General features: G+C 34.7%; 1 protein-coding gene across 1 annotated transcript in view; it reads right to left on the minus strand.

The window, feature by feature from the left end:
• LOC111059210 (WD repeat and FYVE domain-containing protein 3) overlaps positions 1 to 18,272 on the minus strand; it is a 172,814-nt gene that overhangs the window by 147,769 nt on the left and 6,773 nt on the right. Inside the window, exons 4-10 of the mRNA XM_039419973.1 lie at positions 17,155 to 17,316; positions 12,500 to 12,652; positions 11,230 to 11,422; positions 9,313 to 9,499; positions 7,260 to 7,426; positions 4,022 to 4,224; positions 790 to 938 (exon numbers count right to left, since the gene is read on the minus strand). Coding sequence (XP_039275907.1) covers positions 790 to 938; positions 4,022 to 4,224; positions 7,260 to 7,426; positions 9,313 to 9,499; positions 11,230 to 11,422; positions 12,500 to 12,652; positions 17,155 to 17,316 — 1,214 coding nt within the window. The remainder of the gene's footprint in view (positions 1 to 789; positions 939 to 4,021; positions 4,225 to 7,259; positions 7,427 to 9,312; positions 9,500 to 11,229; positions 11,423 to 12,499; positions 12,653 to 17,154; positions 17,317 to 18,272) is intronic.

Raw genomic sequence — 18,272 nt, forward strand, 5'->3', positions numbered from 1 at the left:
TAGCGTATTTTTGAGTTTTAAAACGCATTTTGGTACACTGCGATTGGTAAGGTCTGGATCTCTTCTCTGGTTCGCTCCTTTAGTTCTTCCAAGGTGTGTGGGCGATCTTTGAAAACTCTATTTTTGTGGTAACCCCATAGAAAAAAAAGGCTTAAGCTTAAATTGGGTGAGCGTGCCGGCCACCTCAACTCCACCCTTAGTGAGATAAGCCGCCCTGGGAATATTTTTCACAACACAATCATTGAAATGCGCCCTGTGTGGGCTGTAGCTTCATCCTGCTAAACCCATATTTCTCCAAGTCATGTTCCTCAGCAAGTTCTTCTAATTTGGGGCGCAGAAACGTTTGTAACATTTTCACATAACGCTGGGAGGTGACATTGACGGTGATGTTGCCATTCTCAAAGAACTATGGCCAGAAAGCTCACCCGATTTAAGCATTTTCGATTTTTTTCCATGGGGATACATAAAAAACAAAGTTTTCAAAAAGATCGCCGACACACCTTGGAAGAACTAAAGGAGCGAATCAGAGAAGAGATCCAGGCCTTACCAATCGCAGAGTACCAAAATGCGTTTTAAAACTCAAAAATACGCTACATAAGTGTATTGCTGCTGATGGCCGCCATTTAACTGATAAAATTTTCAAAAATTGAAAATTTATCAGGTTCTAGATAATTTTTTCATTGTGTTCTTATAATCATAAGCCCTAAGAAAAAGAGTGAATATGTTATGTTTTCAGGATTATTATTGTATACCATACGCATTTATTCAAATGAAAATATTTCCACTTACTTCAATATGCTGAGCAATGTTTGCATACATGTTATACTGCAACTTCTAGAGTTCTGTCCTTTCAGGAGAATGGAAAGTGAAATCAATTCTTTGCAGGGCACAAAATTCAGTTGAAATACGATGAATTCTAACAACTGAAAAAATTTGATCTGCAACAGAAGAACCGCAAATTACGTATTTCAATAATTAAAACCTCGAATCTTGTTTATAGCAAACTTACATTAAATTTTAGAAATTTAACAGATAACAACATTCTACTCGCTTCAACAGGAAATAGTGAAGACGTGTTATCAATTTTCGAGAAACATAATTGAAAAGTTCAAATATATCATAGGATGAAGCTTCGATAATTCAGATTGAAATGTATTATTTGTACACCGGTTTGAATTAATTTGTATTAATGATACATCGGTTTGTTGTCAAAATATCATTTATTTAAAAAAAATCACAAACATGTTTCCACACCAATGGTGTCATCTTCAGTGTGAGAAATTGAAATTGAATCAGAATATCTCATTTTTTTCACTTCTTGTGTAGTTGAGAAGTTGATATTGTGGTAACTATTCATATTAAATGAAAATACTAAGAAATGGTAAAAAAAACCACAGATTTATTGATACTTAGAAAGACCGGTTTCGGCTATTACACCATTGTCAATCTCTGATAAACTAAAACAAAATACAAGAGCAGCAGTATTTATACTAGTAGGCGAGTACTGCTATTGGTCAAGGGCATGAACGCCTGCCATTGGCCCAGCTAGACAGTCTCCTCCCACTTAACGGTGTCACAAAATGACGGCTTAAGCAACAGACTCGCCATGATAACAGAATTCACTTTCAGTACAAAATAAGAACCAAGAAAACAAGTAAAATATAATAAAACAAATATGTAAATAGAAAAACTATTGACTATTGTATGCTTACAATGTTATGATAAAACTAAATTCGTAGTGTTGTATTGGTTGAAATGAATCTGGTCATTTAAACTATATTGGTAATTGTCCTTAATTACTCTTGTTATTTCTAAAGCCTCTAGAATATTTAAAGATCTGCCTTTGTCATTAACATGCAGAAACTCAACATTCTCCTAAACTGTGAACTTGTGATTATTTGATCTTATTTTGTACTGAAAGTAAATTTTGTTATCATCGCGAGTCTGTTGCTTAAGACGCCATTTTGTGACACCGTTAAGTGGGAGGAGACTGTCTAGCTGGGCCAATGGCAGGCGTTCATGCCCTTGACCAATAGCAGTACTCGCCTACTAGTATAAATTCTGCTGCTCTTGAATTTTGTTTTAGTTTATCAGAGATTGACAATGGTGTAACAACCGAAACCGGTCTTTCTAAGTATCAATAAATCTATAGTTTTTTCAATTACTTAGTATTTTTATTTAATTTTAATACAATATCTCATCATAACAATATTATTTGTATGTTTTATGATGTGGAGAGCAAAACAATACAGCGCTATCGAGGTGGACATATTATCATATTAGTCCAGTAAGTTATTGACGAGAGAAAATTTTCATAAACGAGAGATGTTACTATGCAGTATTAATGAGGAGTTGAATGTTTAGAATAAAAAAGTTGACTTGCCAAATCATCATTGAAAATGTAGATTCTTTATTCTGGTAGTCTTATTTATTACTAGCAGGTAACCCGTGCACCGCAAGGGTCTAATTGAAAACTTTACAAACTGAAAACTTGACCTACTGAAATCTTGAAGAATTTAAATAGGCGTATAACCATCCTTGGTAAATTAAGAGTCTATATGCACAAAATTACAAGTTAATCATTTCAATAGTTCAGACATGATGATGTCTGAATTTCCTATCCCGTATGTAAAAGCCAATTCTTTCATTTATCATATTATAGATTTGAATAAGTTAAACTTGAATAAAAAAAAAACACTTTTGAAGTGAAAATACACTCTTACTTTTGTAGTGACGATCGTTTCGACCTGTTGTTGGTCATCATCAGACTGTGGGAATTTACTCAGATGACAAGGCTATGTGTGGTAAGGGATGAAGGTGGTGGAATAGGTTGTGGTGGGGGTTGGGTTGGTGTATACTTAGTGAGGCGGTATTTTTGAACTGTGGACTATTTTCTCAAAGAGTGTGAGGGAAGAGAAATTTACTTGATCATTTAGGAGACTGTTGGGAAAATGTTTTGTGTGGTTGTAAATTCCGTATTGTTCCAATACATTGAGTTTTCTGCTTTTTTGTGAGATATGGAGGATTTCAAGATTGGTGGCGATGTCGGTGTATGTGTTGATATAATATGGTCAGCAAAGTTTGAGTGGCTATGTGGTTTATTAATGGCTCTGATGTGCTCTTTGTATCTTGTCTGAAAGTCACGTCCAGTCTGTCCGATATACAGTTTACTACAATCATTACATTTCAATTTGTAGATGCCTGGTTGCTCAAATCTCTGTTTGTTTGGTGATTTTGGAAATGTTTTCTCAGTGATTTGTTGTTTTAAAGGCGATTCTGTATTTGAGTTTCTGAAAAGATAATGCTACTTTCTGTGATTTTTGTTGTAGTATGTGAGTGTGATGAATTTTTGGTAATTTTCCATATTATTCTTGGTTGATGATTTTGTTCTTATTTTGTGGAGTAGGTTGTCGACTAGAGTGGATGAGTATCCATTTTGTTGAGCATTGAATTTGATCGTGTTGAGCTCTTGTGCATATTATATCAACAGACCACACATACACCGACATCGCCACCAATCTTGAAATCCTCCATATCTCACAAAAAAGCAGAAAACTCAATGTATTGGAACAATACGAAATTTACAGCCACACAAAACAGTTTCCCAACAGTCTCCTAAATGATCAAGTAAATTTCTCTTCCCACATACTCTTTGACAAAATAGTCCACAGTTCAAAATTACCGCCTCACTAAGTATCCACCAAACCAACCCCCACCACAACCTATTCCACCACCTTCATCCCTTACCACACATAGCCTTGTCATCTGAGTAAATTCCCACAGTCTGATGATGACCAACAACAGGTCGAAACGATCGTCACTACAAAAGTGTATTTTCACTTCAAAAGTGTTTTTTAAAATTCAAGTTTAATTTTAACAGTGAAAAAGTATGGATATACAACAAAGTTAAATAAGTTCTTATCGATCATAATATAACTTAGCTTGAAAATTATTATATTCATGTTTCATTATGCTACTTATAGATTATTCTTTACAATAATGAACTATACAGTATACACACCTGTATCTCTGGCGTTTTCAAATGAATCTTTTCGGCAAATTGTGATAGAGTGTTTTGATTTTCCAATATGAAATAATTAGCATTGTCAGAATGATAGACTTTAGATATTGCATCCAAAATTGTGCAACATAAGCTGGAAGAGTTCGATTTCAGAAAAACATTCTGTAAAACTTGAAATGCATGAATGTTTCTCACGCTGGCACCTAAAACATAGAAAATTTTAGATATTACAACAAATAATTCAAAAGTGTTACATACCGTAAACAGCTTTCACAAATTGAAAGAAAATATTTCGCAGCCATTGAAACAATATCTAAAGTACTTTTGTTTTTATTGACCTTTCAAATAGGTAAGTTTCTCTGGCGCACCTTGTACAAGCAACGGGTTCTGTTTTAAATTGAACACTCTTCATCTATTCTATTGTCTTCTTCTTCTTCTAGTGCGTCTCCTATCGGAGGTTCGCTATCAGCACAGCAATCCGGATCTTATTCACTGCCGCTCGAAACAAGTCTTTGCTGCTGCAGTCAAACCAATCCCTCAAATTTTTAAGCCAGGAAACACGTCGCCTTCCTACACTCCTTTTTCCGCTGATTTTTCCTTGAACTATAGTCTGCAGAGTTATATATTTGTGGCTTCTCATTAGATGTCCAAGATACAGGAGTTTCCTCTTTTTTATGGTGTAAACAATTTCACATTGTTTATTCATTTTCCCTAGGACTTCCATGTTCGTGACTCTATCCGTCCATGGTATCCGCCACATCCTGCGGTAGCACCACATCTCAAAGGCTTCCAACTTATCCATATGGCTCTTTTTGAGGGTCCATGATTCCATCCCATACAAGAGAGTGGAAAACACGTAACAGCGTAGCATCCTCATTTTCAATTCTATATTACAATTTTATTGTAGTATATCTAAATATGCTTTCTCACTCACCATGTCCAGCTATAGTATATCTATTTTACCTTACATTTATTATACAGAATGTTCTGAAAAAAGGTGCCCATAAGTCAGGGCGTGATTCCTCACATCAAAAGAAGAAAAAAGTTCTAATTAACAAAGGTCCGATAATGCTTTTTTAAATTTGGAAATTTTCGGGACCAAGTTTCGCGTATTTCGTCACTTATCTTACAACTTACCATAGCTACAGGTCTGGAAACGGTTTTATTCAATTTCTCAGTTCATTTTACATAAAGTACGCTAAATTATACATCTTAATTAACAGCCAACAAATACCCGTAGGGCTTCGTTTCAGTAGGGGGACTGGAATTCATAAAAATCTTTCACCCTGTATAACTTGGTAACTAAGCATTTCGGACCTATGTTAATTAGAACTTTTTTTTCTTTTGATGTGAGGAATCACGCCCTGACTTATGGGTAACTGTTTTCAGAACACCCTGTATATGATTTACTGTAATACAGTTAGTATATCTACTGACCACGCCCAGCAGGTTGAGGTAGAGTGAATCCGAGAATTTGAAAAAGAGAACCCATACTGGCCGGACTCGGCTTCAGTTCTGTATAACCACACATCGAGAGAGACGCTATCATCAGAACCAGGTTTCTTATGGCTTCTGTTGATTCTGAATGTTTCTCACGCTGGCACCTGAAAAGTGAAAATTTTTAGATATTACAACAGATAATTCAAAAATGTTACATACCGTAAACAACTTTCACAAATTGAAAGAAAATATTTCGCAGCCATTGAAACAATGGCCCATATGAATAAAACCAGAGCAAATGCTCATGAGCAAAAGCATGGAGCAAAAGGTTTTGCTCATGAGCAAAAGGTAGAAGCAAAAGCATTTGCTCATTTTTATATGAATAAGCTTTACCTTTTACTCTTACCTTATGCTCCTGAACTCTGGAGCAAATGCTCACGTATTTTAGAGATTTATCATTAGCTGATTCGCTTTTGTAGCCTTAGTTTGTTTTTATAGCTCACGGAAGCGCTAAATATGCAAGTACGGGGCACCGCTTGTGTTTGCGTCGTCTGCTCTGGTTTCTATTTATGAATAGAGTTTTAGGCTAGTTGAGTTTAGAATTTTGAAATAATAGCGTGAAAAAATGTCATCTCTATAATAATCTTCAGCATATTCTTATAATATCAATAGCCTTCTTATAATCGTCTACACTCCCATCTTCTTAAATGCCTATTTCCTATTTTGTGATGGCTATCTTTATATCAGGTAGCTATCTTTTGTATTTATTCTTTTGTAGGGATAATGGTGATATATATCATGGTTGAATCTAAAAAGAGTTTTATAGTTCTCAACTATTGGTTGTGATCGTATCTGGTATAGTTTCCTCTTCCTCATACGAATTAGTTGAGCCATTTTACTATGAGCAGAAGGTGATAAGCTGCTCTAGACTAGACTCACCTTTTTTGAAGCATTTGCTTCAAAAGATGAGCAAATGCTCTAGTTTATTCATACAATTTAGAGCAAAAGCTTTTACTTTTGAGCAAATGCTCAAAATATTTTTTTGATGAGCATGAGCAAAAGGTTTTGCTCACGTTTATTCATAGAAAATGAAGCAAAGCTCCATACTTTAGAAGTATAAGAAAATGCTCAACTTTATTCATATGGCCAAATATCTCAAGTACTTTTGTTTTTATTGACCTTTCAAATAAGTAAGTTTCTCTGGCGCACCTTGTACAAGCAACGGGTTCTGTTTTAAATTGAACACTCTTCATCTATTCTATTGTAGTATATCTAAATATGCTTTCTCACTCACCATGTCCAGCTATAGTATATCTATTTTACCTTACATTTATTATACAGAATGTTCTGGAGAAAGGTGCCCATAAGTCAGGGCGTGATTCCTCACATCAAAAGAAGAAAAAAGTTCTAATTAACATAGGTCCGAAAATGCTTTTTTAAATTTGGAAATTTTCGGGACCAAGTTTCGCGTATTTCGTCACTTATCTTACAACTTACCATAGCTACAGGTCTGGAAACGGTTTTATTCAATTTTTCAGTTCATTTTACATAAAGTACGCTAAATTATACATCTTAATTAACAGCCAACAAATACCCGTAGGGCTTCGTTTCAGCAGGGGAACTGGAATTCAGAAAAATCTTTCACCCTGTATAACTTGGTAACTAAGCATTTCGGACCTATGTTAATTAGAACTTTTTTCTTCTTTTGATGTGAGGAATCACGCCCCGACTTATGGGTAACTGTTTTCAGAACACCCTGTATATAATTTACTGTAATACAGTTAGTATATCTACTGACCACGCCCAGCAGGTTGAGGTAGAGTGAATCCAAGAATTTGAAAAAGAGAACCCATACTGGCCGGACTCGGCTTCAGTTCTGTATAACCACACATCGAGAGAGACGCTATCATCAGAACCAGGTTTCTTATGGCTTCTGTCGATTCTGGAGGTTTTTCTTGTTCCAATCTGAAATTTGAAATTTGTATATCTAGAGTGAAAAGTACGACTTTTTCTCCCTGTGGGAAAAAGTTTGAAGCCCGAGGCGAAGCCGAGGGCAGCAATTTTCCTGAGGGAGAAAAAGTATTTTTCGCTCGTGATGTACACAACATTTTTCCTCCATCTACATTTTTTTATAGAAACTGCAAATAAAATCATTCCAATAACTTACGTATTGGTGACAATGATTCCTAACAACATAACCTAAATCTAAAACCTAAAAACCGGTCGTCTGATTTGGCACTGCCGATTGCGCTATCTATCGGCAAAAGTTGTAACAATTATATCAGCTGAGCAGCTACCAAAAATGGCTGACTCCAGATCACGCGGTTCAGATTTGAATTGCAGATCAAAAATATTTGTTGGCTAGTATTTTGAATAGAATAAAATATTTTAAAAATTGTATAAATTTTTATCGTCTACTAATATTAAGAATATAATAATTATCATACAAACATATATTTCATGAGTTGATCAAATTTCTGGTTGTGGTATTGAATTCAGTTGACTCAATGACAGACACCTCTATTATGCTTTCTCATCTGAGCTTAGACCTTCTAACCTATTACAATGTAAGTTTCAAAATAGAGATGCTCCCATGTTATTTAAATGGAGTCACTTTTACTCCCTAGGGAGTTTTTCTGTTTTTTACTACCGAGAGCGAAAAAGTGACACTTTAGTATTAGGGTTTCAGGGAGTAGAGTAAGTACTTTAGACAGTAAGTGGAGGAAAAAGTAATTTATCTCGCACTATAGGATGGTTCTAGGCCTATTTCAAACTCTTCAAGATACCACTCTGTCAAGTTTTCAGTTTGTCAATTTTAAAATAGACCCTTGCAGAGCACGGGTTACCAGCTAGTATAATATAATAATAATGAATGTCACTGTTTCTGTACAAATGCAGGTATAATAAGAATAGCATCAGCTAATGAAAAGTGAAACTAGTTCGTGGCGAATAAGTCTGTAGGCTACCTTATTATTGTTTGAGATTATTAAGAATCTATATGCAAAATTTCAAGTTAATCAGTCCAGTAGTTTAGACGTGATGATGCGTCAAACATAATTTTCCTATCCCGTACGTGTATATGCCAGTTCTTTCCTTTATTATAGTATACATAAGTTCTTCAACTTGGTACTAACATAATACAGTGACAGAACTCAAATCTTGTTTGGAAATCTTCCTCAACTTAATGCAAACCTGACAAAATTGGACTGGTTACTAATTTAGTTACCAATTTTAACCATCTGTTTCGAAGAGGTAGTCTCTCTAGATCATAGTTCTATATTAACATAAATGGTATGTATTCATGTCCCATGAATGCAATTTGAACATTAATTCTGAAAAATCTAGAAGAAAAATTGAAACTTGAGATTCGAGATGCACGAGATTGATATTTTTAGAACCTATGTGCAGAATAAAATTAGTAGAATTGATGGTGATGTTGTGAAATCTCTCCATAATAAGAAAACAAAGATATTGTCAAATTTCACTAAAAATTTATTAAAAACTTTAAAACAGAACCATGGTTTCACGTAGTTAACCAACGCACAGTACAGCTGATGATGCGTTGGTTAACTACGTGAAACCATGGTTCTGTTTTAAAGTTTTTAATAAATTTTTAGTGAAATTTGACAATATCTTTGTTTTCTTACTATGTGCAAAATTTGAAGATCTGAGTCATTCCTGTTTTTCACTAGTTGACATGTTTCGATGCGAACAAACGAACAAACACAACCCTACTCTCTCTTATTATATGGAAAATCAGATCAAAACAATACCAATATGAATGTACAATAGCTAAATTGAAGGTGAAGGATTTCCTAAAACAAGTGAAGTTTGAATATGAAGGTACTCACTTTAAAAGAAACTCTGATAGAAATTCATATCCTTTACAAGTTTTGAAATCTTCTAGTAGAGTTTGTGAAACTTCACTCGAATCTTTGAGGAAACAAAAGACAGCGACGAACATTTCGACAATTTCGAGTGGAGAGATATCCTGTCCACGCTGCATGTTATCAATGCAATGTGCCACACACTGTTTGCCTGGAAACAAAGGAAAATCAGTTTAAAAATAATTTATTTCATTGGGGCTAATTGAAAGTTTTATCACATAGAATTACTAGTGTCCCTTTTTATTTTATTTAAAATATTGTGTGTTTAAAAACATTGGTCAACCATTGTTTAAGAAGAAGGTTCTCGACTTTGTACAATAATTTGAATATGATAATTTTCCCAAATTACATTACAGTAGGCCTACTTCGAAAAATGATAATATTTCTAAATTACATTACAGTAGGTACTTAGAAAAATGATAATTTTCGTTTTTTTCATCAATATTGGAATAAATCGGCAGTAAAAAGAGACGTAAGCTTAGACCTAATTCCTTAACTACAGTAAATTCCACGTTATATTGGCAGTGGAGAAAGATAGAACAGCGTTGCCGATTCTCTGCCTTGCATCTTCATCTTTATGTATATCTGATGTAATATTAATAGTTAATTCTTGTTCAAAATAATGAATTATATTTTATTCGTCAAGAATGTATAAAATCTTATAATGATAAAATTATAAATTTTCATGACTGAGATTCAATATTTTGTTGATCATAATGTTAGGATTCTATATTGTTAAGCCGCGTCCACACTATGTCGATCGACTCTGTCGACCCGGTCGATCGATAGAGTCGCTCGACACCTTCGACTGTGTCAACTCGACAAAATCGCCTCAGTACATGTGGACGAGTCGACCGACAACCATAATAAATTTTCATACATAATCGAGTGTTTTATATTTAATCGAGTGTTTTATTTTAAATATAAATCGAGTTTTTATATAAAATGAGTGATGATGAAGATGCTGGAGCAGCGGCTTCTGCTGCAATTCTTATTGCCATCTTGGGAAGCCAAAAAGATCGTCGCCCGCGGAGATTTTGGGTACGGCCTAGCCTTGTTCGAGGCAGAAAAAAGTATAGTACAGAGGAATTTATGGAAGATTTATTGCTGGATGAGGTTGACGAATTAAATCTAGAGTACATATGTGACGCGGGCTTTAAAAGCTTTTTTAGAATGAAAAGTTCCGATTTTGAAAATCTTTTGAAAATGATTCATTTTCAATAAAAATGTAAGCACTTGAACAACAGTATAGCACTATTCTATTTTTTAAAACGGCAGTGACAAGATCGACACGTCCACACTGGTGCCTTCGACTCGACTGTCTTTGATCCGGACCGACCTGATTCGGGTTGCGTTCGACTCGAACGCAAACAATGCTCAGCGCTCAACAATGTCTAGCGACACGTCCAGACTTGTTCGACATTGTCGATCGACTTTGTCGATCGGCATAGTGTGGACGCGGCTTAGGAAACGATCCAGGAACGTTGAGGAGTTAGAAAAGTATAAAGCTGTCAGCTTTGTCGAATGATAGACAAAATAACGACACAAATATAAATCAAATGCTGCCATTTTAACGTGGACCTCACTATGGTAAAGGTATTAATCTGAAAAATGAGAGAAGATATTAGAGTGAGAGAAATATAGGATGTTTGAAGGGAAAAGATGTCTCAGTTCTTGGTTCTAGTCTTCTTGTGAACTCTATGTTACAATAGTGTAAAAAAGTATTGTAATTTACCTTAATATAATTATTGTATTGTAACTAAATGATTTTGTACAAGTTATAATCTTATGTGGAAATAAATTAAATTGAATTAATCACGGTTGAAATTTAACAGGCTTTAATGCAGCCGGGTCTATTAAATTTTATTGGAACAAACTTACTGTGCAGATAAGAGACAACGGGTGAGGTGAGTCCATGCCTGGAGATGGTCATGAGAACCTCAGCAGCTGATTTTCTCCAAATAATATTGTAGGCGGGGCACCACGATGTTATGGCGGAAAACAGCAAACGCAGGTCGTCTTTCCGAGCTAATTCCTCGGCCGGAGCAGCGTGGCTACATAATCGTACCAGCACCTGTTTCATACAATTTCAAATAAGTCAGTAGTCCTTAGATTTCAAATAAGCTAATATTTGAATTGACAAATAAGCAAATTAATATTATTTACATTTTTTAACCTGAAATCTCCAGAAATAATTCATAACAACAAGAAATTCTGATATTAATGTAAATTTGTTTGCGATACAATTTTCAATTCTTATTCAGTTGTGAAGGAATTTTGTTATCAATTCGGATCTTAATCTTTCTAAATTCAAAATTAATTGTTTCAAGTGTTTGGTGAGAAAATTAGACAAAATTTTATAAAGTGAAGAAAACATAACCTATTTCTGGACTATTTTAATGAATCAAAATTCGGGGGAGGAACAGTTTTGGGCTGTGCCTGTTGATCCTCCCCAAATTATTTTACATAATAATGTTGTATCATTGAATCAATAAAATAATAATACAGTGATTAATGTTGTTTGAATTAACAACATTTAGGGCCGGTTTCCGAGCTCGGGATTTAGCTAAGTCCTAGACTTTAAACAGCTGGAGTCAGAAAATTGGCTTTCCAAAACGGGGCGTAGTCGCAGTTTTTATAACAGTTTTTATTTTCTCATTTCTATAATTGGAAACGTTTTTCCTTGACGAAATTAAACATTTCTAAATAATTCAAAATAGCTGATACTTTACACTATTTTCTCTTTATTTTATTTTGTGTTAAATTTTCTAGTTTTTTGAAATTTAATTCAAACGTGACTTTGACAATGACTACGACTACGCCCCGTTTCGGAAAGCCAATTTTCTGACTCCAGCTGTTCAAAGTCTAGAACTTAGCCAAATCCCGAGCTCGGAAACCGGCCCTCAATGTACCTAACAATGTTAATTATTGAAACAAAGTGAAAATGACCCTTTTTACCTTTATTTTTTATTATAACCCAACACTAGTTTCAAATCTCCAAGAGCCATTTTCAACTGTAAATAAAACTTCATCTATTTGATTATTAACATGGAAATTTTTACTTTGTTTCAATAATTCCAGTACTCCTAAAAATATAAATTAATAATTTAAATTAATATATAGGCCTATGTTCATATTATTAGCCTATTACCTGTACAAATATCTTTTGAAGAAGTATTCTTTTTTCACACGGTGAAAAATCACTGTTATTCTCACGTGTGTCGGGGTCCGTCATTTCCGGCAGGTCGAAAAACAAGTACAGACATTTCACCAGCGTGGATGGCAGGGAAACATTTGTCATCACCTAAAAAATCAATGATTTAATTTAAAAAATCAATATTAATTAGCAATCAATCAATTATTAAAAAAGATAATTCCTGTCAAATTTCATGAAAATATATTGCCGTGTTGATACATACATAAAAACATAAAGAGAAATGCACAACCGTCGACTTGAATAACAACCTGGACGGTTCTTCAAGTTTCTATAATATTATTTCTGTAATATTCTTGAAGCATTGCCATCTTCTAATTGTAGTAGTTGCCGTGCTACCAATTTCTCCTAAATAGGTTGGATAGCATTTCTCACCTATTAACCTAGAGGAAGTTATCGGCTCCAAAATGGTAGATTCTTGATAAATTATGAATGGATCTATTTCTTATGAATGAGAAATCAACTTATAATCTTCATAAGAATTTTGGCAATATACAACACAAATCCACAAAACAATACCTTACACACTTAAACATCTAGCATCATTACAAGCTAAATACTTATCCATTTATATAGTTGAAAAACAATGGCTATAGGCTTGTAGACACACAAAACAAATTATACAAAATTAGAACACCATAAAACTGTTCAAAACTCAATTTAAAACATTATAAATTTCAATTAAACAGAAAAATATTCAGAGAGCACAAAATTAGAACACATAGCCAGCCACCATTTTTTAGAGAGAAGACCTAACAAGGACAGAGCAAAGCCACACCTCAAACCAGTGACGACGTTATGAACACGTCACCGATATTATATTCCAAAAAAATATAAATTACAAGTTTAGAATTTACATTTTACATTTGTTCTCAATAAAACTTTATTTCGAAACTGTTATTTTAAATTTATATATCCTCTATATTTATAATGATCTATTTATCTGTTAATTCTGTTTCGGTGATACCATGGAATGTGCAACACAATTATTTATGATAATTCTCAGTTAAAAGTTGTCCGCATATCGATTACTCTGATATTTACTATCAAGTTTTATAGATCTTGAATTGAAGATTTGATTTTAATCGAGAAAAAAATGTAATATTACGTCATAGTCTAACAGGATTTTTGGATTTTGCAATAAAATGATCTAAAAAAATGTTTGACATCTTCAACTGAAATAAAACTAAACTGAAATAAACTGAATCTTAGGGTAAAAACACACTGAAGGCGGAGAGGAGTATGGCGTGTGAAACGTTGCCTATTACATATTTCACAGTTAGCCAAAATGCTTTTGATTCATTATATTATCCCTTCTCATATTAGAATTAACTATTTGAGGATAAATTGGTATAGGCCTACCCATGATTTATGTAAAAGGAAACCGATGTCTTATCCAATACAAGTTTTGGCCCGACTATCCAGTACAGTTTAATCACCGAATCACGTGGCATGGTCAGAGCGTTCATAATACACACAGGAAGCGTCTGAGCGTCAAGCGTCAAGGGCCTAGAAAATGGCGTTGTCAAGTTTGCACAGACATTACTTTGTGAGAATAATTACTTAAAGTATTGGATATTAGCTAAGCCTGCTAGGTCAGAGTGGGTTAATGAAACTTTTAAAATTTCATAGAAATATGAATGAAATTTATTAGAATAGCCTTACTTTTGATTTCAAAGTGCAATAGATGCATTTTCTCTTTTGAATAATACACATTACAGGGGAATTCAGGCAAACATTAAATATACTAGAGTACTAGATGGTGGGAAAATGTAGTAGAACAAGTACATTATTATGTACAAGAGTATACCAGACTGGCGCTCGCACTGTGACGCTCCGCTTGTAGACGCTCCAAAAAACAAACCAGCTTGTTCCAAAGTTTGACGCCACGCTCCGCGAGTAGACGCTTCCAGTGTGTTGCATCTTATTACTTAACATGATATTGTTTACGACGCTCCGCTCCGCTTTCAGTGTGTACTTGTACCCTCAGACCTTCATTCAATTATTTGATGATTGTGTAGCGAAAAACATTGTACGTTACTTGGCTGTGAATGTCTCTTGCAGGGCTTGCATGTCTCGGCTGGACTCGACTGGAAACATCATGCTCGCCCTGCAAACAGACACTTCCCGGCCACGTGACTTAAATCCTATCCTATTATATTAAGGCCTCGACTGGAAACATCATGCTCACCCTGCAAACATACACTTCCCGGCCACGTGACTTAAATCCTATCCTATTATATTAAGGCCTCGACTGGAAACATCATGCTCGCCCTGCAAACAGACACTTCCCGGCCACGTGACTTAAATCCTATGCTATTATATTAAGGCCTCGACTGGAAACATCATGCTCACCCTGCAGACACTTTCCGGCCACGTGACTTAAATCCTATCCTATTACATTAAGCTAGAAATTTCTGTATGTATTTATTTATTTGGTTATTCATTTATGTATGTCCAACGGATCTTGAAAACGGCTCTAACGAAATTTGTTGAAATTTGCAATATAGGAGGTTCTTGATATAAAATTTCGATTGCACATTGCCTCATTCCTGGGAAAACTGTCTGAAGGACATAAAAAGGATAATAATTATTGATCTTTGGAAAAACAGCTGAGACTTTCGTCGTCTGTCGGTAACGGAAGTGTCGGTAACGTGTGTGGGAGTGAGACAGAATTATGGTCAGCTGTTGATCACATTCAATGGTTGAGTTCAAAGCCACTGATCGGTGAGTGAACGATGAGATCGGTGAGTGAACGTGGCTCTGATGTACTGTTTTGTCGTTGAACGATGCATAGACTCACATGCAGCGCTAGATTATTTGGAATTGGAATCGGCCATTAAGGGGACAGCCTGGAAGATTATTACATACTAAAGATCTTGGAGATTTTTGTGATCTATAATATTACAAAAAATATATATTATATAATATCTCGCGCTAAAATACCTCAATGGAACCTTTAATTTCAAGTAAGAGCTAGCATTGGGAAGGCAAATGTATTGTGCGTTTATACCTCTTCAAGGTCTTTGGTCTAACTGATAAGAAAAAAAATACGTCATATCCGGTTCGTTCACTGATCAGTTAATCGTACTTTTCCACCGATGGAAAAGAACGTAAATAGAGTAGCTGAACGTAAACATACATGGCTGAATATGAGGTTGTTTACAAATGATGGACTCCATTATAATGTATTTTGGGAGCAGAGAAATGCATGATTACATAAATTCAATAACATTTAAAATATTTTACAAAGCATTTAAAACTACTCCAATCACCTGATGGTTTTCCATTTTAATTGATTACAATGAAATAGGTTAAGTTCTAGTTTTGTTTACAAAATATGATCAACAAGGGAAACATCTGTCAGTCATGACTCATGAGCAACCGTTCAGCCACAGAATACACACAAAATGGAAGGTATCAATCTAACCAAGATTTGAGTGCACCAAGACCACGACACATGACTGCATCATCTTGTTAGAAATTAAAACTACTGCTGTATTACAATACTACACTTTCTTTCAATATGGCGGATTATGGCGTCAAGATACTAGCCGACTTTCCAATCTGTGGTTCATCTGTGATCACTAATCTGTGATCAGGTTTTTTACTGAACGTAAAAAAAACCCGATGGAATTGATCAGTGGCTTTGAACTCAACCAATCAGTTGATCTCACGAGAAACATTATCTGGTGAGAAATTAATCGACATTATCAACAAATCTGATTTGTTGACATGACCAACGATATGATTTTATTCGAGATCCATTATTTTATTACTTATATCAACTAATATTGTAGAAAACATAGTATATCATTCTAAATTAAAATACCTATATAACAATTTTCAAAGTTAATAATTATTTTACAGTTTTAAGTGATTAGTGAATGTTATTTTGTTATTCAATTCTGGTTTGTAAAAATCTAAATTCAAACGTTTCTGTTTTCAAATGTTTGGACTGAAAATTGGACTTCAATTCAAAAGTGTATGGAACATAACCTATTCTTTGGACTACCGTATTTATAGTGTATACATCAAAATTCAGGGAAGAAACAGTTTTGGGCTGTGACTGTTGGTCCTACTCCAATCATTTAAAAGAATTGTGTTCTGTGTATCATTTTCCATCAATTATGGATAATTTTACCTTTCAAACCCTTAAGGTTTCTTTATCTTTTAGGTCGTGTTTATATTTTACAGCTGGCTATACGTCAGTTTATGAATTTCGGGGACGAGATATTTTGATTTTCCACAGACGCACTCGCTCACTCACTTTCATTATCCACAGACGACGAAAGTCTCAGCTGTTTTTCCAAGGATGAATTATCCTTTTAATGTCCTTCAGCGAGTTTTACCAGGGATGAGACCTAGTGCAATCGAATTTTTATATCATAAACCTACTATGTTCCAAAATTCGTGAGAATTGTTAGAGCCGTTTTCGAGATTCGTTGGACATAAATAACCAGATAAATACAAAAATATATACAGAAATTGCTCGCTTAATATAATAGGATGAACTATGCTTTATGCTTTTGTACTGGAAAGTGAAGCTCGGTGCCCCGTTATTAGGTATTAGATGGTTATGTTGGATTTACCTGTATGAGAGTCAAGTCACCAGCGGCGAGAAGATTGAGTGTAGATAAGAGCATCCAGCCATTGCTTGGTTCCATTGTGCCCTCCATCTCCAGGAACTGAGCGATTGCACAGCTAGCAGCCTCCGTCGACTGGTTGGACGCTCTTCGCCGTATTTCGCCCACCTAAAATCGTAATCCAATTAGATTTCATATACTAGTAGTTCTTGAACAGTAGACCTCGCGCAGTTGAAAACCACAGCCTACATCAGAGTGAATTATGTCCTGTCCTGAGATGTCGGCCAGATATCGGTGTGTAAACAACTAATGGCTGTTTGGGTTGTTGTAACGACATCAAGGATTCAAGTCGACGGTTTTGCATTTCTCTTTATGTTTATATTATTGTTTATATTTATGTTCCGCATTTACAGCGAAACGCAGCAATAGATTTCCATGAAATTTGACAGGTATGTTCCTTTTTGAATTTCGCGTCGACGTATACATACGGTATTTGGAATTTTGCATTTTAAGGATAATACAGAAGGAAAATGAATCTCCTTTGAACGCCAATATTACCGTAAAAATCAAACTTTAGAATAATTATTCATCATAAATCAGCTGTCAATTGGACTATAATACTACCCGTTCAAAAACATCGAACATCTTGAAAATGTATCTTTCCATCAACGTTAGTAGACAGTTGTCTACTAACTTTGTCATTCCATAAGCTGAGGCCATGATTCTAGTTTGGAGTTATTGATAGAAAACATTTTTTTTACATTTTTCTTTTTTAATCTGATGATTAAAATTTCAACAAATATTGTTGAAAAGAAATTTATTTCTAAAATCATCAAAAGTGATAAAGTTTGTAGGAAATTAGCATTACCGTATGGTAGTTTATATTGTTAATTTCAACATTTTTTGCCAACACGACAACACAGAATGTTCTCTGATGGGTTGATTGGATTGGCGTATCGACGGCAGCCAGGCCTGATAACAGCGCTCACACTCACATTCCGGGACGACACGTCGCGGTACAATAGGACAGAAAGCTCTATGTTTATTTAGGATTTTTCCTACATTCGACATTTTAAATTGATAAATTGTTTATTAATTTTTGAAAAAAAAAAAACCATAACAAC

Source organism: Nilaparvata lugens, chromosome 2 (genome assembly GCF_014356525.2).
Source record: "Nilaparvata lugens isolate BPH chromosome 2, ASM1435652v1, whole genome shotgun sequence".
NCBI lineage: Eukaryota > Metazoa > Arthropoda > Insecta > Hemiptera > Delphacidae > Nilaparvata > Nilaparvata lugens.